Source organism: Oncorhynchus keta, chromosome 9 (assembly GCF_023373465.1).
Source record: "Oncorhynchus keta strain PuntledgeMale-10-30-2019 chromosome 9, Oket_V2, whole genome shotgun sequence".
In the NCBI taxonomy this organism is placed as follows: domain Eukaryota; kingdom Metazoa; phylum Chordata; class Actinopteri; order Salmoniformes; family Salmonidae; genus Oncorhynchus; species Oncorhynchus keta.
This window is the reverse complement of record NC_068429.1, coordinates 36,501,527-36,527,343: the sequence shown is the minus strand read 5'-3', so window position 1 is coordinate 36,527,343 and position 25,817 is coordinate 36,501,527. Positions and strand designations below refer to the sequence as shown.

General features: G+C 45.0%; 1 protein-coding gene across 2 annotated transcripts; it reads left to right on the top strand.

The window, feature by feature from the left end:
* The first annotated feature begins 538 nt into the window (after window positions 1–538).
* On the top strand, window positions 539–25,817 carry LOC118387673 (protein phosphatase Slingshot homolog 1-like). Of its 2 annotated transcripts, XM_035776279.1 has the most exons (15): window positions 539–1,124; window positions 2,739–2,776; window positions 10,065–10,165; window positions 11,072–11,136; window positions 11,229–11,350; window positions 11,449–11,517; window positions 11,952–12,017; window positions 12,506–12,700; window positions 12,890–12,983; window positions 13,198–13,326; window positions 16,685–16,731; window positions 16,961–17,107; window positions 17,348–17,548; window positions 19,661–20,297; window positions 20,584–25,817. In XM_035776279.1, the coding sequence occupies exons 1-15, from the start codon at window positions 1,044–1,046 to the stop codon at window positions 21,709–21,711; spliced, it is 3,120 nt and encodes a 1,039-aa protein (XP_035632172.1). In that variant the 5' UTR covers window positions 539–1,043; the 3' UTR covers window positions 21,712–25,817. The 2 variants fall into 2 exon arrangements, with proteins under 2 accessions (XP_035632172.1, XP_035632173.1); XM_035776280.2 differs by lacking the exons at window positions 539–1,124; window positions 2,739–2,776 and adding an exon at window positions 7,247–8,031.

Here is a 25,817-nt window from a genome sequence, read left to right as displayed (position 1 = left end):
CTTATTATGCAAATATTTAAATTTGTACTTCCTATTTAATGTTTGTTAACAAACTTAACCTTCCGTGATATTTTTGTGTTATTGTGTGATAATATACAAATATTATCTTTATTTTCTTAAACATTACAAGATGTTTCTAAAACACTCTAAAACACTCTAATTTTGCTTTCAGCCTTGCTGAAATGGCCCCCTTCTAATTTCCTTAATTTTGTGGCTGGAGTCAAATACTTTCTGTGGAACACAGTAATGGTCAATATGAGCTACATAAAATTATTCAGAAGTCTGCCAGGCCTTGCAGTCCCAAGATAGAAGGGGGAGGGAGAATTAGAAATAGCCTTGCCGAAATCGTTAGTGCCTCACCGCGATCAAACCGATATAATTTTTTTAAATGAAACTCAGCCTAACATGATCAGAAATCTCAATTTTCAAGCAAGTCGCAGCAATGGAGACTTGAGTGCGTGCACGTTCAAGCAAATCGCAACAATGAAGAATTGAGTGCGTGCGCATTCACGCGAAGGGGGGAAGAATTCTGGCAGGGGGGAGCTTTTCGGCACAACACCGGAACATCCGCCTGTTGGGGACTCCGCAGAGAATAGTCTGAGGTCTATAGTCTCAAAAATATAGTCTGTCCAGAATCACCTTGACGACATTTGCCCAATGACAGCGCGCACGCAAATTGGTTCGGTCAATCCTAGTATCCGGCAGTAAAACAGAAGCGCATGTCATTTCTGCTCCTCATGCAATCTACGATGTTTTGTTTGTCTGCGTGATAAAATGGCATATAACTCAGATGGACGAAATGTTATACTTGCCCTTACAACTATTTACAGATGACTATTCTAAAGCGAAATGTGGAGGATGAGCGAGGCGGAAGCCGGTGATGGGTGTACCATGGTGAAATCAGAGGCAAAAAATATTTAATGCGATCCTGAGCTTTTTCTCCTGTGCTGGACAGGGACAATTTCGGCGCATCTTGTCCCAGAGCAACGCGCCTTTCTTTCTCCCATTCAAAGGACTCCCCTCCTCCGTAACAGCAGCCCACCATGGCCCTGGTAACCCTGCAGCGCTCTCCCACCCCCAGCGCGGCATCCACCGCCAGTACCGCAACCACCAACGCGGGGGAGGTAAGTGGAAACTGTCTAGCGCGGGGGCTGTTCGCTATAGGCAGCGCCGTGGAGGAAACGCCGGGGATGCGCCCGATACCCACGTCCCTCACCCACTAGGCCCAGCATAGCAGAGAACGCTTTCAGCTGTCAATAGAATTTTAGAAATGTTGTGACTTTTTATTTAACACGGCAAAACAGTTTTGTATGGACATTGTTTAATAGTTGACTTCCTGGAATCCATGGCGTTTAGAATGGTTAACTAGTCCAGCCCCGCGACGTTAGCTTGTAAACAAAATCTGATCTGGGGATTAGTTACCAGAACAATGCATTCAACGCGTGTGGCAACATTTTATTTCTGCCTTCAGCTAGTGTGGTTTAAAGACAAATATGCGTTTATACAGTAGGTACTTTAATTAAAATATTAACTCAGGCTTTTGCACATTTTGTAAGTAATTTGTTTAAATTAATTTGCTTTGGCTGGCATATGGAATAGAGTGAGATTGATCAGAATAGTACAACTAGCTACTTGCCTATTAATATGCACGGTTACATCACTAGTGAGTCAGGGATGCTGCGGTTGGTACCCGCTCGTTTTAATGGTTCAACTCACTGTCAAAATACTACGGTGGCAGGTGTGAGCTAATATTTCAAAACATATGAGATCATAGATAGTGACCTGGTACGGCCAGTAGAGAGCGCTGATACACTGTATTCAATGCAAGTGTATTGAACGTTTAAAACCTAAGTTCAGTTAAAACATACACTGTAGTACATCTCTCCGGCTTCTGATCTCCCTAATAAAGCTGATGTTCCTTTTTTATTTTGACCATAACTTTCAAAGGCCAATGAACCCATTATGGCTTGAATTCCCATCGTGGCAGTCAATTGCGCACACAAACACACACATGGCTGACTGCTGCAGAAATGATGTCATACTAATTACATCATTAAAGATACTGCTGCAGAAAGGATTTCATACTGAGTTGGTGACCTACAGTATAATCCTGTGTATTCCTCTCGTGTATACCTGAAAGTATCTAGAGTATGTTGCTACAAGTGATTGGATTAGTTTGAGCTGTTGGATTAGGTAACCTCTTCGACATCACCACGGGTCAAGCACAGAGTTTAGGCCTATGTCAGTGCTCTTTTGGGCACCATAACCTCTGTAACCTTTCATGGAACACAGAGAGAGTTTTATGCACAGACCTTACTTAATGCAACAAACAACCACAATTACTCTGCCCTCTGTCTCTGTCTTCAGGAGTTACAGCATTGCTCTAACCATTACTTTACAGTAGGCCTTAGGTCTTTATTGAGTTACTTGTTTACATAAATCAAAAACACCATAGTAATGGCCTATATACCCACATCTTTAAAGGGAAAGATTCTCTCTGATGTCCCCACCAGTCGATGGGAATCCTCTGAGACATTGTACTGTGACATTGTGATGAGCTATTATAGCAAGGTCAATGAAGGGAGCATAGGACATAGCAGGTCATAATATGGTCATGTGCTGCTGTTGCGCAATCCATGCTGCTGTACTGTCTGCACAGCCATGATGGAAGGGTTACTGGTTCGTGTTTCTAGCGGGCTACACTATATGTAAAATTTCTCTTTGTATTTGTCTTGCAGGATTTTGGGAGTGATGATGACCGGAGAGCAAATCAGAGGTAAGCCCCCCCCCCCCTCCCATATTTCCCTGAGAAGCTGTGCATGCACAGACATAGCGTCCCACCTGGCCAGCATCTGGTGAAATTGCAGAGCGTAAAATTCAAACTACAGAATTATAAATATTTAACTTTCATAAAATCACAAGTGTAACACATAAAAAAATGTTTTCACTTCTTGTTAATCCAGCCGCTGTGTCAGATTTCAAAAAGGCTTTATGGCGAAAGCACACCATGCGATCGTCTGAGGACAGCGCCCCGCATACAAAAGCATGAAAAACATATTTCAACCAGGCAGGTGCACCACGAAAGTCAGAAACAGCGATATAATAAATGCCTTACCTTTGATGATCTTCTTCTGTTGGCACTCCAAAAGGTTCCAGTTACATCACAAATTGTCCTTTTGTTCAATAATGTCCTTCTTTATATCCATAAAAACTCAGTTTAGCTGGCACACTTCAGTCAATAATCCACCCAGTTTCCCGCCATCAAAATGCATACAAAATGAATCCCAAACGTTACTAATAAACTTTTCCAAACAAGTGAAACATTTCTAATCAAACCTTAGGTACTCTAATACATAAATAAACAATAACATTTAAGATGGAGAATCATTATTGTCTTTACTGGAGAAAAATACAAAAGAACGCGCTCTCTTCAACACACTTGGAAACACTACAGCCAAAATGGGAGCCACTTAGAAAAACTACAATTTCAAGCTCATTTTTCCAAAAACCAGCATGAAACTCTTTCTAAAGACTGTTGACATCTATTGGAAACCCTAGGAACTGCAATCTTGGAGGATTTTGCCCTATCATAAAAGTGACAGCCATTGAAAACAGTGGTAGGCTGAATTTTTCTTTTTTTGGGATGGTTTGTCCTCGGGGTTTCGCCTGCCATATCAGTTTTAGAAACTTGAGAGTGTTTCCTATCCAAATCTACCAATTATATGCATATCCTAGCTTCTGGGCCTGAGTAACAGGCAGTTTACTTTGGACACGATTTTCATCCGGACGTGAAAATATTGCCCCCTACCCAAGAGAGGTTAAGGATACATTGGAAGGATCTGTTGTGCTCCAGTAGGTGGAGGGGTGGTATACTTTGGCCAGGAGATCGGTGAGTGTGTTTCCCAAAGCCTATGGACATTGACCCCTGACCCTGGTCCTGGTGTCAGTGGGAATTCCAGGGTTAGGTTACAGCAGGAGGCACACAGAAATGTCCTGGTGAAATAACATGGATGCTGGTGCTGAATTACACATATTATAGGTCTATGTTAATATAATAATATAGGTCTGGATGAAGAATTTATTGTTCTTGTGTTAATGTTGTATCCATTAAAAAACAAACTTGGCTAATAAAGAAACGTCCCATTTTCAGGACCCTGTCTTTCAAAGATAATTTGTAAAAATCCAAATAACTTCACAGATCGTAATTGTAAAGAGTTTAAACACTGTTTTCCATGCTTGTTCAATGAACAGCTTACAGACGGTAGGCAATTAAGGTCACGGTTATGAAAACTTAAGATACTAAAGAGGTCTTTCTACTGACTCTGAAAAACACCAAAAGAAAGATGCCCGGGGTCCCTGCTCAATTGCGTGAACGTGCCTTAGGCATGCTGCAAGGAGGCATGAGGACTGCAGATGTGGCCAGGGCAATTAATTACAATGCCCATACTGTGAGATGCCTAAGACAGCGCTACAGGGAGACAGGATGGACAGCTGATCGTCCTTGCAGTGGCAGACCAAGTGTAACAACACCTGCACAGGATTGATACATCCGAACATCACACCTGCGGGACAGGTAAAGGATGACAACAACAACTGCCCGAGTTACACCAGGAACACACAATGCCTCCATCAGTGCTCAGACTGTCCGCAATAGGCTGAAAGAGGTTGGACTGAGAGCTTGTAGGCCTGTTGTAAGGAAGGTCCTCACCAGACATCTCCGGCAACAACGTCACCTATGGGCACAAACCCACCGTCGCTGTACCAGACAGGACTGGTAAAAAGTGCTCTTCACTTACGAGTCACGGTTTTGTTTCACCAGGGGTGATGGTCGGATTCGCGTTTATCGTCTACTTGTTGTTATTGCAGGCAATCTCAACACTGTGCGTTACAAGGAAGACATCCTCCTTCCTCGTGTGGTACCCTTCCTGCAGGCTCATCCTGACATGACCCTCCAGCATGACAATGCCACCAGCCATACTGCTCGTTCTGTGTGTGATATCCTGCAAGACAGGAATGTCAGTGTTCTGCCATGGCCAGCGAAGAGCCCGTATCTTAATCCCACCTGTTGGATCGGAGGGTGAGGGCTAGGGCCATTCCCCCCAGACGTGTCCGGGAACTTGCTGTTGCCTTGATGGATGAGTGGGGTTACATCTCATAGCAAGAACTGGCAAATCTGGTGCAGTCCATGAAGAGAAGATGCACTTCAGTACTTAATGCAGCTGGTGGCCACACCAGATACTGACTGTTGCTTTTGATTTTGACCCCCCCTTTGTTCAGGGACACATTATTCCATTTCTGTTAGTCACATGTCTGTGGAACTCTTTCAGTTTGTCTCAGTTGTTGAATCTTGTTATGTTCATACAAATATTTACACATGTTAAGTTTGCTGACGCAGTTGACAGTGAGAGGACGTTTCTTTTTTTGCTGAGTTTAGTATAATTATCATCCAATCAGTTGACCCACACCATGATCGCTTGCAAAAGGGATGGAACATCACACACCATTGCAGCCCATTACAGTAGTACATTAAATGTCCCTATCAGAGGACCCTTCTACACCTAGATGTAGGCCTAGTTGTATCCACTGTAACAGTGTTAATGGTTCAACCCAGAGTTAACATTCCCATCAACCGCTATCACACATTCCATCAAACCAGAAACACTATCCAGCTGTATTTCAGAGCTGGGGGTGAGTAGCACAGATGGAATCCTCTGCTCGGCTACAGCAGGATGTGATGTAAGGGTCTTGTTTTGTTCTAGATTAGACTGTCAGAGTTTATTGGTAAGAGAGGTGATAAGACCTATTTGGCCATTGTAGTAGTAGGCCCAGTGTTGGCTGCACACTCTGTTCTCTAGTCCAACCTGGCTGGGCAAGGGAGGTTTCAGCCTTACACAACATATTCCCTCATCTGGTAGACATGATACATACAGGGTGTGTTGAGATTCTAACATTGACAAGGTAGACTACATTCTTAGTGGCACCAGGCAGATAGAGGAATGTTTGAAAGGTGGGATGGAGAGACATTTTGATGATGTAAAATCTTTTCTGCAGAGCTGCTTCTGCCTGCTCTCTTGGAGGATGAGAGAAATAAAATAAAAAAACACAAAAAAAAAACACACAGAAACTAAACCAAATTATTGATATGAGGGGTTTTGAATCCAGCATCATTACATGTTATTTTTTAGTTAAAAGGCTAAACCAGGTGCTGCAGGGGATCTGCGGCCAGATCAAAAATAATAATTTATATTTCATATTTGTTTTATATTACTAACAGTTTAAACCAATTTTGTCCAAAGGGTCTGGAATATGTTTTTAGAGGGTGTAGGATTGCAGGATATCAGCTTTTAAAGCTGAAACAACTAAAAAATCTCTGCCCCATGATGACGTGTAAAATTGCAGGGCATTTGTTTGAAAACTGCAACATTTTCTCTCCGATGCCAAGAGGCGGGCCTTTAAAATGTTCCTTCCCAGGGCCCGAGACTTGGTTAGTCCGGTCATTCACTGCTGAAGTCCTAGTAACACCTTTTATCGAACTCAAGTTGTGTTCTGATTATGAGGGGATCCCTGATGAATTTGCTATTACACAAAAAGAGTCCCCGGCCCCAAAACGTTTGGACCCCTGGGCTGATACAAAGACTTTTGTGTTGATAATGATAGTCACCAACCCAGATACACACTGTAGGGCGGAATAGTCACACCATTGATTATTGAAGAGTCTGTTTTGGAAGCGGCTCAGCCTAATCCACGTTAGACCTGCTCATCTCATCCTCTCTCAGTCCTGTGGACCCAGTGATGTCAGTGAGTCTGCCTCTCTGAGCAGGTTAGCGTTTTTAATCATGAATCTTGTTCTTTAGCCAGCTCTACAGTTGTCACTAGATAGCACAGCCACAGTCATACATCTGACTTTAAACCTAACCTTAACCACATTGCTATCCCTAATGTCTAACCTTAAATGTTTTTGTTTTTGTTTTAAAGAATTTTTACAATATAGCCAATTTTGACTTTGCAGCTGGCATATCTAATGGGAAATGGCTCAGTTCTGCCTCCAGAACAATACTCGTGACAATAAACTTCAACCTGCCCCCTCTGAAGGCCATACTGTATCACAGGCAGAAACCTGATCCACATTCAACCCTCCAGCAGCCCTTGGTTCTCACAGCACCCTGCTTGCCTCAGCCAGAAACCCCAAGTACCAGACAGAGTTATGCAACAGCCAAGGAGAGTGCTCACCGTGTGTGTGTGTGTGTGTGTATTACATGCAGGGACTTAGAAAGGGGAGATCTCCTTGGTGTGTGTGTTGTCTAACTAGTAGCTTTCTTAAATTGCTTCAACCTCTATGTCTGGAATATTATGGACTTGGATGTGTTCTGTGAACGAGTTGTGGTTCATACAAAGTTGAATATGTCACTCAATGAGTAGTATGTTTCCTTTGGCTCAGTGTCTCATCAGGGATCCTTCATGTCAAACAGCCTCCACTCTACAGACGCGTGCTTTGTAGACTAAAGCTGAGCCGAGCTAGATTCCCTGCCACCCAACCCAGCCAACGCGAAATATGCTTGAATAGAGCTTTTGTGGAGGAGTGTTGCGGAGGGAGTGCTGATTGCTCAAGCGCGCGCTGTGAGGAAGAGATAAGCAGCAGAGCTGAGCAGACACAGCAGAAGTCTGAAGACTAATCCTCACAACTCAGACGGACAGGAGGGAGAGACACACACCAGACCAAGACAGGATACATGATCAGACTAGTTCAACCCAATCTTGGCCTTTTTACATGAGAAAAAAAAAGAAACCCAAGGCAATCTTGGCTATTGTGCTTCAGAAGCCAAATGTAGTTTTTGAGGCATAAAATGGTTGTGAATGCTATAAAGCTATGATTTCTGAGGAAGCCAGTAGACAAGAGAGCTACTGAGGGAGAGATCCAGTAACCAGCATCAGGATGCATCTTGTGGTGGAGCCCTCGCAGGAAGCCATGCTCACCATGCTGCCTCACTTTGTGGAGAACGCAGTCTGGACTCAGAGCGAGATCTACCGACTGTAAGTCTTCAGCACACTCACTCCAGGAGAGGCAATCCTAAGTGTTTCTGTCACTGGCATTGTTACCTTGATAAGTGGTAGCAAAGATGGTTTGAATGGTAGTAACTTGGAAGTGCATGTATTGTGTGACCTGCATTTTCTGTTTATTAGTCATTGGTATAAAAACATTTTTTAAAGTGTAACATTCATTTTTATAGCTCTGTGCATTTCATGTCGTAGAGACATGGGTATTAGCTCTGATTTGTTCTCAGTAATAGTGTAATGGGCGGATTAGCAGTAGCTGGAGCATATTCCATAAACCGTTAGGTCTATACATTCATCTGTCACTCTTGTTTCTGGATTGTGATTATTGATGCAGTACATCCCAATTTAGAGTACTTTGGACATTTTGAAAGATGAGCTACATATTATGTACCCAACTGATTTCCTATCGTACCCCACTCTCTGACCTCTTGACCGAGGCCGTCGTCATCGTCTTTTCAGGACATTCTGAAAAGAAACAATACGACGTAACAGCTGAACAGAAACAAAAGCTCTTGTGGCGGACCCACTCTGTCATACCGGTCTTTGTGTGGTGGCAGAGCGAGAGGGCAGCCTGCCTGTTAACAAAGCCCAGCTCTGTTCCTTTTGGTCAATGTTATGGCCAGTGAACACTTAGCTCTGTTTCTCCTGGACATTGTGGAGTCCAAGGAAAACCTAGCTTTTATCCGGGGGTGGTCAGTGCCTCCAGCACAGGGCAGTCAGGAGAGCCCATCCCTGGCCAGACAAGGGAGGGATGGTGCTGGCCAGACAAGGGAGGGATGGTGCTGGCCAGACAAGGGAGGGATGGTGCTGGCCAGACAAGGGAGGGATGGTGCTGGCCAGACAAGGGAGGGATGGTGCTGGCCAGACAAGGGAGGGATGGTGCTGGCCAGACAAGGGAGGGATGGTGCTGGCCAGACAAGGGGGGGATGGTGCTGGCCAGACAAGGGGGGGATGGTGCTGGCCAGACAAGGGGGGGATGGTGCTGGCCAGACAAGGGAGGGATGGTGCTGGCCAGACAAGGGAGGGATGGTGCTGGCCAGACAAGGGAGGGATGGTGCTGGCCAGACAAGGGAGGGGTGGTGCTGGCCAGACAAGGGGGGATGGTGCTGGCCAGATAGGGGACATATTACAGTGGTGGGCACAATTATCTCCCCCGCCCCCCTCCCCGAAAGGTCAGGGGACCTAATCACGTTCTGTCAGTTCATCATCTGAGGGGAATATTTCATCAAGGAAAGGTCTCTAAAGTCTGCTGACATTCACTTACTGATGAGCTCGGAATGTCCTTTTCTGCTGGTCACTGAACCTTTGAGAAGCAATTAACAGCCATCCCACCCTATCTCTTTCTCTCACTGTAGCTCTGCTCCCTGATTCTGCCCTCGGTACATTTCAACATTTCCAGGTCATTGTCTCCATTCCTGGCTCTAGAGAAAAACAGCCTCACTTATTGATAAGTGAGAAGAATACTGTGGGTTGGACAGTTAATTGAACCACATCAACCTTATGATATTCTACAGTAGAGCTTCCACATAACTTTCTATGGCTGTTTTACTTCACTGAAGTGAACTCACTGATGTCTGTCACAGACATGGGAAGTAAAGTAAGGCTATGGCTGAGTAGTTTTGCAAAAACAGACATTCTGTTAATCTGTAGACCTACGTAAATGGAGCACAACAAAACGGGGAAGGGAGAACGAACAGGTGTAGAATCGAGTGAATAGTTCTAATGTCATCTGAGTAGAACGCCGTAGAAGTACAGTGAGCCACAGACACTGCTTAAGCTGTTCAAGCAGTATAATGATTTGCCCAACACTCTATTTAGGTTTTCTGCTGATATGTTGCCTACTTACAGTACAGTATGTGCTCTTTCTTTCACTTCTCAAATGAATGCTTCCCCATTCTGTGTTACATCATAAAACCACTAGATACTGATGCAGTCTGAGATGTCTGTAAACCCTGTTTCCCTGTCTGCCTGTGTGTGTTTCCCTGTCTGTCTGCCTGTCTGTGTTACAGCCTCAGCGAGAGCTTCTTCATGGTCAAAGGAGCTGCCCTTTTCCTGCAGCAGGGCACCAATGCACAGGGACCCAAGACACCCACACACCACAAGCTCGCAGGTAACTACAAACACTCTTGACACACACTGAGCCTGTTGTTCAGTGAACCGTGACAATGCCACTGCTAAAGCTCCATGCAAAGAAAAGGTCATATTTGCTGAGGTTGGGTTGGCTTTTGTGGTTGAGCCTGTGTTTAACCCATGTTCACTGAATGATTACCTGGCCTTTGATTGAGTGCCCCCAAGGCAGGTATTGCTTTTAGCAGTAAAGGGGCTTTGTAGATCTGGTTTTCTAGATCCTGCTTGTTTGATTTTCCCATCAAGATGTTACATAAACTCACCTAGCTGGACTAACCAACCCGCAGTGCAGCTGATGTTACCTCGGTAGTGTGTATGCACCCGTAGGCATATGTGTGCCTGATGCATGTCTCATAGCAGGGTTGTTGTTGACATTTGTTCGATTGGGGAGTGCTCGCCCTTCATTTTGGAGTCCAAACACACCCCTCCCCTCTCCTCCCCTATGATACGCAGGTTAAACACAAGATCAATGTGAGGAGCATTCCAGATTCCTTGATTACATCACCAGGCGTTCAAGTCCATGCTTAGCTCTGATAAACCTTGGGTTTGTCTGTGTGTTTACGCATATGACTGACTGTTTCTGCATGTTTGTATCAGTTTAGCCAAGGGTTGTACTTGAGATTAGATGTTCTGGTAGACCGTTCCCAATTATTTTCATGTCCCGTCATGAGATGTTCAGGCTTTGCTCTGCCATGTGTAACTTCTGTACAGACGTGTGTTGCTGTGGTTGGAATTGGATCAACCTGCAGGAGGGCATCTAAATAGGAGCCTGGATAGCTGAGCTGGAAATAGTTCTACAAGTTATGGCTGATGGGTAGATCGGTTTGATTGATCGGGACACACCACCGGAAGCAGTTGGATGATGGTATGTGGTTCTCTTCTCTCCTAGGTGACTTACCGCAACACCTGCAGGTCATGATTAACACCCTCCGCTCTGAGGACCGCATTAAACTGGTGAGTCAAATCCTAACAAATGTACTTACCACCCATATTGATTGACGCACAAATGCTACACAGTGCAACCTATTCCTTCTGCTGTAACCCAGGCTGTACGGTTAGAGAGCGGTTGGTCTGACCGCGTGCGGTACATGGTTGTGGTCTACACCAGTGGTCGCCAGGACACCGAGGAGAATATCCTGCTAGGGATGGACTTCACCGATAAGGACCGGTACCCACCTGTCTTTCCTCCTCAGCCAGCAGTGATAGACTACAATGTGGTTTGTTGTTGTCTTAGAGAAATGGTTGATTCTGTTGTATTTTTCCCAGTAAAAGCTGCTCTATCGGGATGGTGCTACCGCTCTGGAGCGATACGAAGGTCCATTTGGATGGAGATGGGTAAGTGCTGCTCTTCTACATTTTACATTTTAGTCATTTAGCAGCCGCTCTTATCCAGAGAGACTTACATCTTCAGATATCTAGGTGGGGCAACCACATCACAGGCATAGAAAGGACATTTTTCCTCTATAACGTGGCTGTCAGTAGGCTCAGCCCTGTAAGGGACGCAGAATGAGTTACTTTGCCCTCCAGTGGGCAGTACAGTGAACTACAGCCGTTTTCATCCCTCCATGTGGCAGATGAGCTCTTGCTGAGCTGTTAAAGTCATCCCTCTCTCTATGCTGGAGGAATGTTCCATTGGTTTGTTTCCTGAATAGCACCCCGAGCCACTAGCTCAGCCCCTGTTTGTGTTTTCAAACCACTCTCTCTATCTCCCTCTCTCTGTCCATGAACCCAACCTAATCCTTCATCCTCCCATCTTCTCTCTCCTCAAGAGGATTTAGTGTGACCACAGGAGGACGATCGCATGTCTTCAAGCCTGTTTCTGTGCAGGCCATGTGGTAAGTGTCTGTTTTGTGATTTTAATTTCTACTGTGTTTGGGTACTTCAGAATATCATTGTCTGGTGACCTTATATTCCCTGAAACCATAGTGACTGTCTGTGGACAGTACTGTACTTTACCACCTTGGGCCTGTGGTGTTGGTTTCATCTTAATATCAACAATCAATGGAATGAAAATCATAAACTACTAGTTGAACTATTCAGGCTGGTAACACTGTGATGCTGGAGAAAAAAAACGCTGACAGTGTCCATGCACCATCTACTGGTAAATGGACGTTACAATTTGCCTTCATTCTTAACAGATTCATATTTTCTCTGGATCTGACAAGCCGCCTTAATAATGTGCTCTGAATTTCCTGCCGTCATTAAAAATCAATGATCCAAAGACTGACTCTCCATGTCATTAGATCAGTGGAATAGCTACTGACCAGTTGCTGTTGTGAGCCTGTATTATGACTGAGAGCTTCTGCTACCGGCGTGTCTTCAGGTCTGCCCTGCAGATCCTCCATAAGGCATGCGAGGTGTCTCGCAGGTACAACTACTTCCCCGGGGGCATGGCCCTCACATGGATGGGCTTCTATGAGAGCTGTATCACCTCCGAGCAGAGCTGCATCAACGAGTGGAACGCTATGACCGACCTGGAGACCACGCGGCCCGACTCACCTGCCATGTTCGTCGACCGGTAAGACCTCACTCATCCGATTTAGCAAAGTTCACTTCAGTTGACTTTAGTATGATTCGTTTCCAGTTGCATTACCAATCTCAGAAGGTACTGTTTGTCCATTATGGTGTTAACCGGGCCTTTTCTGTTGAAATGAAATGTGCTGGTTACATTCATAATTGTCTTAATGTATTGACGCATGTTGAACAGGCCAACGGAGAGCGAGAGAACCGAGTGTGCAATCAAAGCCAAACTACGCACCATCATGATGTTCCGTGACCTGGAGAATGTCACTTCCAAGGAGGTATTGTGAGCCCCAAACGTATTGGGGCGGTGACACGTTTGTCCTTGTTTTGGCTCTGAAATGTCTGAGGTTAAAGTGCAGACTGTCATCTTTCATTTGAGGGTATTTTCATCCATGTTGGGTGAACCGTTAAGAAATTATAGCACTTTTTGTACATAGTTCCTCCCAACTTCAGTACCATGGCGCAACCTAATACCCGATATGTCCCCACCAGATCCGTGTGGAGCTGGAGCAGCATATGAGCTGTAACCTGAAGGAGTACAAAGAGTTCATCGACAACGAGATGCTGCTGATCCTGGGTCAGATGGACAAAGCCACACTCATCTTCGACCACCTCTACTTGGTAAGAACCTTTCTTGACATCCTAATGGTCTCTTTGTATCCATGAAGGAAAAAAGGAAACCGCACACGGCTCTTGATAGTATCACTGATCTTTAATAAGCTTACGTATCGGCCTCACGGCCTTCGTCAGAGCTTTTGAGGGTTTAAAAAAATAATTTACACCCTTATGTAGACCTAGCCACACCCACATCCGTTCCACGCACGGAAAGGGGTTGGAGGCGAAGGAAAAAACAAATGAGTGCTACCGAATATAACAATATACACTGCTCAAAAAAATAAAGGGAACACTAAAATAACACATCCTAGATCTGAATGAATGAAATATTCTTATTAAATACTTTTTTCTTTACATAGTTGAATGTGCTGACAACAAAATCACACAAAATGATCAATGGAAATCACATTTATCGACCCATGGAGGTCTGGATTTGGAGTCACACTCAAAATTAAAGTGGAAAACCACACTACAGGCTGATCCAACTTTGATGTAATGTCCTTAAAACAAGTCAAAATTAGTCTCAGTAGTGTGTGTGGCCTCCACGTGCCTGTATGACCTCCCTACAATGCCTGGGCATGCTCCTGATGAGGTGGCGGATGGTCTCCTGAAGGATCTCCTCCCAGACCTGGACTAAAGCATCCGCCAACTCCTGGACAGTCTGTGGTGCAACGTGGTGTTGGTGGATGGAGCGAGACATAATGTCCCAGATGTGCTCAATTGGGTTCAGGTCTGGGGAATGGGCGGGCCAGTCCATAGCATCAATGCCTTCCTCTTGCAGGAACTGCTGACACACTCCAGCCACATGGGTCTAGCATTGTCTTGCATTAGGAGGAACCCAGGGACAACCGCACCAGCATATGGTCTCACAAGGGGTCTGAGGATCTCATCTCGGTACCTAATGACAGTCAGGCTACCTCTGGCGAGCACATGGAGGGCTGTGCGGCCCCCCAAAGAAATGCCACCCCACACCATGGGATATATTAGGTTTTATTTTCATCGCCAAACCGGTCATCCTGGAGGATGTTGCAGGCAGCAGAACGTTCTCCACGGTGTCTCCAGACTCTGTCACATGTGCTCAGTGTGAACCTGCTTTCATCTGTGAAGAGCACAGAGCGCCAGTGGCGAATTTGCCAATCTTGGTGTTCTCTGGCAAATGCAAAACGTCCTGCACGGTGTTGAGCTGTAAGCACAACCCCCACCTGTGGACGTCGGGCCTTCATACCACCCTCATGGAGTCTGTTTCTGACCGTTTGAGCAGACACATGCACATTTGTGGCCTGCTGGAGGTCATTTTGCAGGGCTCTGGCAGTGCTCCTCCTGCTCCTCCTTGCATAAAGGCGGAGGTAGCGGTCCTGCTGCTGGGTTGTTGCCCTCCTACGGCCTCCTCCACATCTCCTGATGTACTGGCATGTCTCCTGGTAGCGCCTCCATGCTCTGGACACTACGCTGACAGACACAACAAACCTTCTTGCCACAGCTCGCATTGATGAGCTGCACTACCTGAGCCACTTGTGTGGGTTGTAGACTCCGTCTCATGCTACCACTAGAGTGAAAGCACAGCCAGCATTCAAAAGTGACCAAAACATCAGCCAGGAAGCATAGGAACTGAGAAGTGGTCTGTGGTCACCACCTGCAGAACCACTCCTTTATTGGGGGTGTCTTGCTAATTGCCTATAATTTCCACCTGTTGTCTATTCCATTTGCACAACAGCATGTGAAATGTATTGTCAATCAGTGTTGCTTCCTAAGTGGACAGTTGATTTCACAGAAGTGTGATTGACTTGGAGTTACATTGTGTTGTTTAAGTGTTCCCTTTATTTTTTTGAGCAGTGTACATTTCATAAATATTCAAATAAAGTGTGTAAATAAGACATATTAAACACGTTAGTAAAACCACAATGAGGACATAGACCTACCGAGCAAGTTTTCATTAATCATTGGGTACATTGTACGAAAAACATCAGAGTAATCTTAAATAGGGGCATAATTCATGTTCAAATTCATAGGCATTTTATGATTAAGTCCTTTAACATTCTCTTTTACTCAGAGTATTATTAATATCCCCTCCCCTGTCTCATATCTTAACTTTCTCTTTGCCACAAAATCTAAAGGTAGAAATGTCCTGCTTTAGGTCATTAAAATGTACTGCGACTGGATAATTCCTGTCCTTTCTCCTGATCGAACTTTTTATGTTCAGTGATTCTCTGTTTGAGAGAACAAGAGGTTTTACCTACATAGCACAGCCCAGCCCATATGAACATGATATAATGTAAATAACATGGGTGGTGCAACACGTAATAATGTCATTTATTTTGAACCGTTTTCCTGTGTTTGGGTGGCAGAAATATTCACACTTCATCATTATTGTTGCACTGTGCGCAACCTCTGCATTTATAGCTACCATTTGGTAGAGGGTGTAAAAGAGCCTGGCTGATTTTCTTTTGTGGCTGACAGTTGGCATGAACCAATTTATCGTGTGTAAATTGCGACCTCACCTATAGACAATAAGTGGTGGATATTTTAAAATTCAGCCAGCCAAAGCTGGGTCCGATGATTAAAATTATGCCAGTGTTTCTTGATCGCATCTCCCACTTTTCGCGAGTTCAAAGTATATGTGGTTGTGAACATTACAGAGTGTTCTTTAGCTTTACCGGGTCTTTTTTTGTCGCAGTTCATCTCGTGTTTTTCCCAATGCCAAATGAAGAGCTTCATCCACACATTGTGGCGAATAGCCTCTTCTTAGAAACCTCATGCGCATCTCTGCTGCTTTTTCTAGATAATCCTCTGTGGAGTGCCATATACAACGCAGTATGAACAACTGGCTTCTTGGACGTCCTCTTTTTAACGGCTCAGGGTGGAACCTGTCCCCCTGTAATAAGAGTATTTCTGTCTGTTTCTTTTCTATACAGAGTAGTAAACAGGGTTCCATTTGATTTCTCAACAGTGCTTTGCGAAAACACATGCTTAAGTTTAATCTTGTGAAAGAATTTAAACAGATCTACTTTCGTATCGAATGGTTTATCTGTACATGTAGGTACAAAAGAGAGGCCCTTAGGGCAGCAGGTAGCCTAGCGGTTAAGAGCGTTGGGCCAGTAACCGAAAGATCGCTGGTTCGAATCCCGAGCAGACTGTGAAAAATCTGCTTATGTGCTGTTGAGCAAGGCACTAAACCCTAATTGCTCCTGTAAGTCACTCTGGATGACTTTGCTAAATGACTCAAATGTAACTACCGTCCTCCTCGCTAACCTCTGAACTCCTGCCACACCTCTCACTGTAACCCTGGTGTAGTTACAGTTCATTTATCCCCTGTAACCTGACTAAGTTGTCTTGATGTGCATTCCTTTGTTTGTTTCTTCTCTAGGGCTCTGAGTGGAATGCCTCCAATCTAGAGGAACTACGGGACTGTGGGTGAGTGGGTGTCTCACAAACACTAAAGCTATGTCTAGAACTGCTCCCTAACCGCCGGCTCACAAACATAGCGTTGTATTATTCTGTATTCTCAAGGAAAATACATGTCTGTCAGGTCATTGTTGAATCTCTCCTTCAAAAGACCTACCAATACAAAAAGGTCTGTTTGTTAGAACATCGCTAGCACCACTGAACTAAAGACTGACGTGTTTTTTTCTTCTTGATGCAGTGTGGGCCACATCCTCAACGTGACCAGGGAGATAGACAACTTCTTCCCGGGCATGTTCACCTACCACAACATCCGGGTGTACGACGAGGAGGCCACAGACCTGCTGGCCCACTGGAACGAGACCTACAACTTCATTGTCCGAGCCAAGTGAGTGCCTACTTCTCAAAACAAACTGAACCCTACTCCTTGAACGGCTAACATGTATGGGAGCATGTGAAGTATTCACCACAGAACCTCAATGAAGGCAATGTAGTCTACTAAATAGTGGCTAGTGCCTCTGTCTTGGCCGAAGTTATTCTATAAGCTATGTGGACAGCCTAGTAACTATGGATCAGACATCTTCTAAATGAGCAGGGTTTTAATGTAAAACGTATTATTTCCCCACAGGAAGAACCAGTCTAAGTGTCTAGTCCACTGTAAGATGGGTGTGAGCCGGTCAGCCTCCACGGTCATAGCGTATGCCATGAAGGAGTATGGCTGGACTCTGGAGAAGGCCTACAACTTTGTGAAGCAGAAGAGGAGCATCGCTCGGCCCAACGCTGGTTTCATGAGGCAGCTGGCCGAGTATGAGGGCATCCTGGACGCTAGGTGAGTCAGTCAGGGTAGACTGGGGCACTATACAGGTATACTGTAAAACTTAAATTAATAGCCCAGGTTTTTATTTGCTTCAATCACACACAACCGGCGCTTATTAGAGACAGCCTTCTATTTGAGCCAGGCGTGTATTTCCTTAATGCACACAGCTTTTGCTCAATAAAATGTTGAAAAGACTACCACATTTGTTTGTGACAAAATATGACCAGTATAAACCTTATAATAACAGATCCATCGCAGATCAGACTTGCGAAGACTAGGCTACATGTCATCAACCCAATTTCGTACTTTAGCACCATTCTCACTCGTTGAACCGACCATGTCAAATCACACTGCCGTCTCATCCATGGCAATGATGTTGGTCTCCTTTATCGTGTTTCGCGCAATCTTTACGGTACGGAGGTTCACTAGTAAACAATTCACTTAGACCCAGCTATTATTTGAAATAGCCGTTTATTTGCTGAAATGTGTGCAGAGGCCCGGCTATTAAAAGGGACAGACTGCTCAGCGTTTTAATTGAAGTTTTACGGTATGTAGGTCTGTTCAGGTATACGGTGCCTTCAGAAAGTACCCCTTGACTTTTCCCACATTTTGTTGTGTTACAGGCTGAAATTAAAATGTATTTAATTGAGAGTGCGTGCTTAACAAGTCACATAAGTTGCATGGACTCTGTGCAATAAGTGTTAAACATGATTTTTTTGAATGACTACCTCATCTCTGTACACCACAAATACAATTATCTGTCCGGTCCGTCAGTCAAGCGGTGAATTTCAAGCGCAGATTCAACCACAAAGACCAGCGAGGATTTCCGATGCCTCGCAAAGAAGGGCACCTATTGATAGATGGGTATAAAAAAAATCTGAAATTGTATATCCCTTTGAGCATGGTGAAGTTATTAGTTACATTTTGCATGGTGTATCAATACACCAAGTCACTACAGAGATACAGGCATCCTTCCTAACTCAGTTGCCGGAGAGGAAGGAAACCATTCATGGATTTCATCACGAGGCCGATGTTGACATTAAAACCGTTACATGGTTTAATGGCTGTGATAGGAGAAAATTGAGGATGGATCCACAACATTGCAGTTACTTCACAATACTAACCTAAATGACAGAGTTAAATGAAGGAAGCCTGTGCAGAATCCATCCGGGTTTGCAACAAGGCACTAAAGAAATACTGCAACTAACTTTTTGTCTTGAATACAAAGTGTTATGTTTGGGGTAAATCCAATACAACACATTACTGAGTACCACTCTCCATATTTTCAATCATAATGGTGGCTGCATCATGTTATTGTATTCACCTTTCAGTAGGAGAATAACCTAAAACACAAGGCCAAATCTACGCTGGAGTTGCTTACCAAGGCTACATTGAATGTTCCTGAGTGGCGGAGTTACAATTTTGACTTAAATCGGCTTGTAAATCTATGGCAAGATTTGAAAATGGCTGTCTAGCGATGACAACCAAATTGACAGAGCTTGAATGATTTTTTTTTTTAAAGTGCAAATATTGTACAATCCAGGTGTACAAAGCTCTTCGAGACTTACCCAGAAAGACAGCTGTAATTGCTGCCAAAGGTGACGCTAACATGTATTGACTCAGGGGTGTGAATACTTGTGTAAATGAGATATTTCCGTATTTAATTTTCAATACATTTGAAAAGATATCTAAACATGTTTTCACTGTCATGAGGAATTGTGCGTAAATGGGCGAGGGGGGGAAATCTATTTGGAATTCAGGCTGTAACACAAAATGTGTATAAAGCCAAGGGGTATGAATACTTCCCGAAGGCGCTGTGTAACCAGCTGTGCCTTGTCTCTACCATTAATTTACATTCTCACTCCACTGCAGTCATGAGGAATTCTACCTAACTCGCTGCATAGAGATCAGATCAAATGTGACTGTTAAATTACCACCGTAGCTGTTTAGACGGGGTCAGCTAAGTTAAGCAATCTGTAAGGTTATTTGTGTATTATTAGCTTGGTAGAGAGACTGCAGATAATGGCCACAATGTTTATTAGTCTAAGCATCTCATTATGTCTATGATGTCTGTCTGTACACATGGTCACTCTAACCCCGCCCCCGTCCCCCCCTGTCCCCCAGTAAGCAGCGCCACAACAAGCTGTGGAGGCCCGAGGGAGGAGAGGACATCCCAGATGAGGCGTCTGGCCAGTGCTGTGGCGGAGAGGAGACTCCCGTGGAGGGTGAGGCCTGGGGGGGAGAGGGCTGCGGAGCCTCCCCCTGCCGGAGCTTGGGCCTGGAGGTGGAGCCCTTGGACCCCCTCAACTACAACTACTACTTCAGACGGCTGTCGGACACGGCCCTAGACAGCGAGCCCTCCACCCCAGTGCGTGGTCCTCCCCTGCTGGGCATGGATAGGGTGTTTATTGAGATCGAGGATGTGGAGAGGGACGCCCTTCTGGAGGACGAGGGCTTCCCCATGGCCCAGCTGGCTCTGCCCGGGGAAGGTACCGCCGCCCAGACCTGTGGGGGCCGCCTGGAGCCCCTGGAGGACATGAGGCTGAGGCTGGAGTTCAGCACGGTGGAGGAGGAGGACGAGGAGGAGGCGCAGAAGGAGGAGGCAGAGATGGCCGCCCTGGCTTGGACTGCTGCAGGAGGAGAGGGAGCGAGAGAGGACGAAGAGAGAAAGGATCAGGTCAACATGAACCGCTTTAACAACGAGAACGCCAACAACAGTAACCGCCTGGCTGCCAAGCGCAGCTGCCCCGCTACCTTCGACGTGAGTGGGGCAGTCAATAGCTACCTGTATCTATACAAATGGGGTGTAAAAGTTGGGTTAATTTTGACTTGAACTTGTTTGGGGTTAAGGTTAAAATATTAAGCTTACATAATAATTCTAATGGGTAATTCTAATGCCTTGCAATGCCATATTTTTCTGTCATTATTCGATCCCATTCATTTCAGGGACCAGCATCTTATAAGTGTCATAATATCGGGTGTTTTATTAGCTTCGAGACCTCTGTCTGACCATGCATTCCCTCCCTCTCTCTCTTTCTTCTGTTTAGGACAGTGCTAGCACAGGAAACCCTTACAAAGTCAAGCCCTCCTACCAGTCGTGTAAAGACTGCCTGCGTCTGCCACCAGGGCGGCGCTGTGAGCGCCCAGCAGGAGGCCGCACCCACCGCCTTAACCCCACACGTCACTGCGGAGTGGTCCCCACCATCTCCATAGACCCCCCTGGCACCCACTTCACCAACACCCCTGCCCCCCACTCCCCCTGCACCCTACCTGCCACCATTGCCCGACTGGAGGCCTACCGCCAGCGGCTGGTGTCGCCCATGAGCTGCGAGGAGCTGCCCCGAGACCGACACTGCTCCTTGGAGACGGAGGACATGGACGAGCTGCAGGAGGATGAGGAGGAGGAAGAACAGGAGCCAAGGCCAGGCAGGGAGGTTGGGACCGGAGCCATCACGGAGCTCACGTTTATGAAGCTCAGCCTGGACGGGGAGAGGCCAGCAGGTCAGTCTCCTAGTGGAGGGGTGGAGTTGCAGCCTGCTGGGGTGGAGTTGCAGCCTCCTGGTGGTGGAGTGGAGCTACAGAGGACGGGGCCTGAGCTGGGGATGGGGCTGGTGAGGCAGAGGGCAGAACAGCTGGAAAGGCTTTCAGGCCTGGCCATGGAGGGTATACTCTCAGGGGCTGGGCTTGCTGAGCAGATGGACCTGCACTTGGCGGTGGAGGAAATGGAGGGGGATGTAGGGATGCATTCTGAAACCCCCATTCCATCTACCAGCTGCATGGTCACAGCCGCAGACCCCCAGATGAACACCACCCCGGTGTCGTACCCCCAGGGTTCCGCCCAGACCTGGACCCCCGTGTCCTCCCCCCACGGCTCCACCCTCACCCGGAGCTCCAGCAGCGACAGCCTCCACAGCAACCGTGGGGGACACCAAGGCCTGGTCCGGCAGCGCACCCAGGAGATAGAAACCCGCATGAGGCTGGCCGGCCTGACCTTCCCCTCCCTGCTCAAACGCTCTAGCTCCCTGGCCAAGCTGGGAGGTCTCACCTTCTCCACCGAGGACCTCTCAGACCTAGCTGACGATCAGGCCCAGCTGTTCTCCACCGAGCCACCAGCCTGCCCCTCCACACCAGGGGGAGAGGAACCCTCTGAGCCCCCATCCACCCCCAGGAGCTGACTGTGTTTCCAGTGTGTCTCCTCCAGATAGGTTCCGCAGTCAGAACTTAGGGAGCAGGTTTGAAGGAGGATGAAGTTTGCCAGGTTTGCTACAGGTGTCCTGGAGACATGCCTGGAGATTCCTCTGTCTCTCGAGACATATTAACAGCATGTTGGCTGGAAGAAAGAAAAATAACAACACAATTGCTATTATACATACATGTACTGTCTGTTTATCAATCCCAATAAGAGATACTGTTTTAGATAGTACTCTCAATGGAGCTCAATGAATGTGTGCAACTGAGCCTCTGCTTCGATTCGTTCAACATCTCCTCATGTGCCCCTGAACAGACAGACGGTTGAATATTGAATCCTCACTTACTGTATTTTCCTCTTGCGTTTTTGTGTCACCGAATAACGACTTCTTCATATGAGCATCTTCCTGCCTCTTCAAGCGAAGCAGTGTACCTCAGTCGGAACACAAGCATCTCAAGAATATTTTAGTCCATGACTGTCTTTGTTGACTTGCCTCTCTTCTCAATGACTGGCTCAGCCAGCCCTCCTCCATTTGAGGTACTTCATGAAATAATGTCTTGAAAAGTGGTCAATATGCTATTCATGGCCGTACAGTGTTACGCAACGTGTCCTCGTCGTCACGGCTACAGCCTCTTCTTGAGCAATGCTATGGATGATGGGAAGAAACGCAGAAAGAGAAGTAATATTGACTAAGTCCCGTTTTCCATTCTCTCCTGGATTCGTTTGTTTCTTTGAAGCAGTTTAGAGGGAGCATATAAACGTTGGATTTGTTTAGTTTTCGCCACAGCTGGCATTTCACCACTGCTGTGCAAAGGCAATAGGCACAGACAGTAGTTCAATGATCTGATTGAGAACTCATCATCATCCTTGTATGGTTTGAGAGGATTTGTGGGCAACTGAAAGAGTTCAAATTGTTTTGGGATTGGATTTCACAATGCTGTATTACTCTACCACTGATTAGTGCTCTGTCCCCTCTTCTCCAGACCAGCTGTAGTCCGACATACTGTGTCTGACACCATATCTTTCTTCCATCGTCTCTGCATCACTATCAAAAGGCAATCAAATACATTAGGTTCAAGTTTTTTCTTCTATTTATTCTCCTCCCTATTGACACACATTTGTGGTATTGCACAGTAGGTGTAGGAGCTTTGTGAAACCGGCTTTATTCAACTGTCATTGTGCCAGAGCAACATTGGACTCCCTTTTATTTGTACTGTAACAAAAAAAAATGGAATCGTTGCCATACATTGAAGCAGAACTACTGTATAAGTCACATTTGTTTGAACAGCTTGTTTTTGCTTTCACAGACCTGGGAGTTCCAAATGTGTCTGTGATGTTAGCAGCACAGCGTAATGGGCTTTAGCTGGATCTGTTTGGGAAAGAAGCAGCTTTTCTCAGCCTTTCGCATGGCAACACTAACCGCCAAACAAGGAAGTTGGGACAAAAAACAAGTTGAGGCATTGGAAAGAACAGACGATTATCTACCGGCATAGTTTCTCAGAAAGGGGTTACAGTTCTGCTTTCTGTTGCAGTCTGTAGAATATCAGTAGCTAGCTACTACAATTTTTAGTTTATTTACAGCAGACATGAGAAACTTCCGAAGCTGTGTGTAGAGCAGCAGCACAGTATGACAGGTCAAGTCTGACTGGAGGCTCTGCCATCCCGCATGCTGTTTGACCAATGTTCCCTTAACCCCTATATTTATCAGTCCGAGTATTTATTTAGTACAGGTTCTAATTTGATAAACTGGTGCATAATATGCAGGTAGTTGACTTCTTTGTGGCCAGCCTAAACTTACTTTGCCCCAAAGGGTATAATGCTTTTGAAAGTTGTTTGGCTGTTTATAAACTAATGCATTTGGCATGTTGAGTGTGCAAGGATAATATGTGTGATGGTGGCAGTGTGTGTGTGTGTGTGCAGGCGCATGCATACATCAGGAGTTTATTACCATGGTTGTGACAGAGTGCTATGTGACGATGGGAAAGCTGTCTGTGTATGAGTGCAAAACATCTGTTGCTCTTTTAAAGTAGGGGATCAATTGACTTTTTTTCAATTGAGCTGTACATATGTCGTTGCCACTGACGAAATGGCCTATACTATATGTAGACAAGATTGCTTTTGATTTGTGATAACTGAACAAAGACTAATGAAAATCACTCGTTCACCCAAATTACAAAATGAGACATTGTTTTCCTTACCCTGTAAGCAGTCTATGGACAAATTATGACAGGAATCCATGCTATGGTGTAGTTTCCCTAGCACTGTTTCCAAGTCATGGGCCCCATTTTTATTAGATTTTCTTGAGCATCATGTTTAAAACATCTATAAGTGACTGAGTTTCTCAATCAATGTTGGATACTTTCGGATGATTTGGACATGATAAGCGGAAAATTCTAATATCGGTCCCCTGACTTGAATGGGATTTTTGCCACAAATGCTAAGATGTTAGCATGTAGAAACAGTGCCAGAGTAACTAAACCAAAGAATGGATTGCTGTCATACCTTGTGCATAGACTGCTTACAGGGTAAGGAAAGCAATGTGTAATTTGGGTGAGCTATCCCTTTAATCATATGAGTGGCTCTGCATTTGTTATATTAGCAACTATCTTCAGTGTTTGTTACTTAGAGGTACTGGTCAAAGCAAATTTGCATTTAATTTGGGTACAAACCACATGAATGGGTTGGGTTCTGTGGTCAGTGAACACTTTGTGGTGTTTGCACTTAAGGTTACTGCACTTAAGGCACTGGGTGAATTTGCCTGTGTTCACTGGTAGGTATTCAATTTTAAAGAGGTTGCCTCATAGGAAATACAGTTATTAGAATGGAATAGGAAGTAGTAGTGTTTTAAATTGAGTTTTGTCTACAAAACTGCCCCCTGTCCCTTTTTTAAAAAACATTTTTTTTTATTGAATCTCGTTCAGCCAATCCGATGTCTAGCACTTGAGGTCACCATATCATTTGGGTTTGCGCTTTATTCCAACCCACTGTTATAATGCCTTCATGTAGCGGTTATAAGCATGATGTAACTTCTGACATAGCAGGTTATTAAAAGGGTTACAGAATACCCTATAATATTATTAAGAGTGGAATTAGATCCCGAAGGTTCAAATATTTATTTCACGACACTGGTGTGGTGATGACATTATTGTAGGATCTGTTTGGTTGGCCAGTGGTGCCCAGTGTTACGTCATGCTCATAGCAGTGAACAGTAGGCCATATGACGGAGGATTTAAGTGCCGTCAAAAGGAGTGTCTTGAACTAGTCCATCACAACTGATGCTATGCTTAAAGCTACTGCACTGTTTTTTTAATTTAAAAATAAATCTATTTCTACTTAAGTGCCTTAACCCTGGCCTTAGCTCTGTCTGTCCTAACCTCGTCACAGGCTTTGCAGAGTCATTGTGAATGAGTGTATCCATGGAAACGCCACTTGCCCTCTGCCCCCCCAAAAATAATTATCCCGATGCCCCTCGAAAGCTATATCTTGATACACACGGAGCACACAAGCTCTCACTCCCACACGTGTATTTGCTTGACAGGCTCATCAATTGCTATTATTTTGTTTTCTATTATTGAGACCAAAGTCTGAGGGGTTTATTTGTGCAAATGGGCACAGAACAAAGTTTTCTACATACATTCCCAGGCATCTTAGGGTTCACCTGCCCTTACTTGACAATCCTTAAACTGGTCAATGCTTTGAGAGTGTGAGACAGAAAGCTGGGTATAGAGACCCTGAGACATAGGAAGAGGGGGAACTTATATGTCAAGATGTTCATGTCAAGAGTACAAGTTGCCATCTTTCCCTGATATTCATTCCTTACCATAAACAAGTGTTCGATGTGTTTTTGCATATAAGGCATAAATGAATGAAGACTCATAAAACATACATCGTCATATTGAGTACGTTTTTTTTTACATTGATTGATTGATTGTTTTTGTTATATATTTTATTTTTTACATTTTAAGCTGTAACTTATCGTTTGCACTATGTTAATGTGTAATGCACTTTTTTAAACATTTATTTTACATTTTGTTAAAAGGATGTCCAGTGGATGTGAATCATGGAAATAAACCATTTCCTCTGCATAACCTA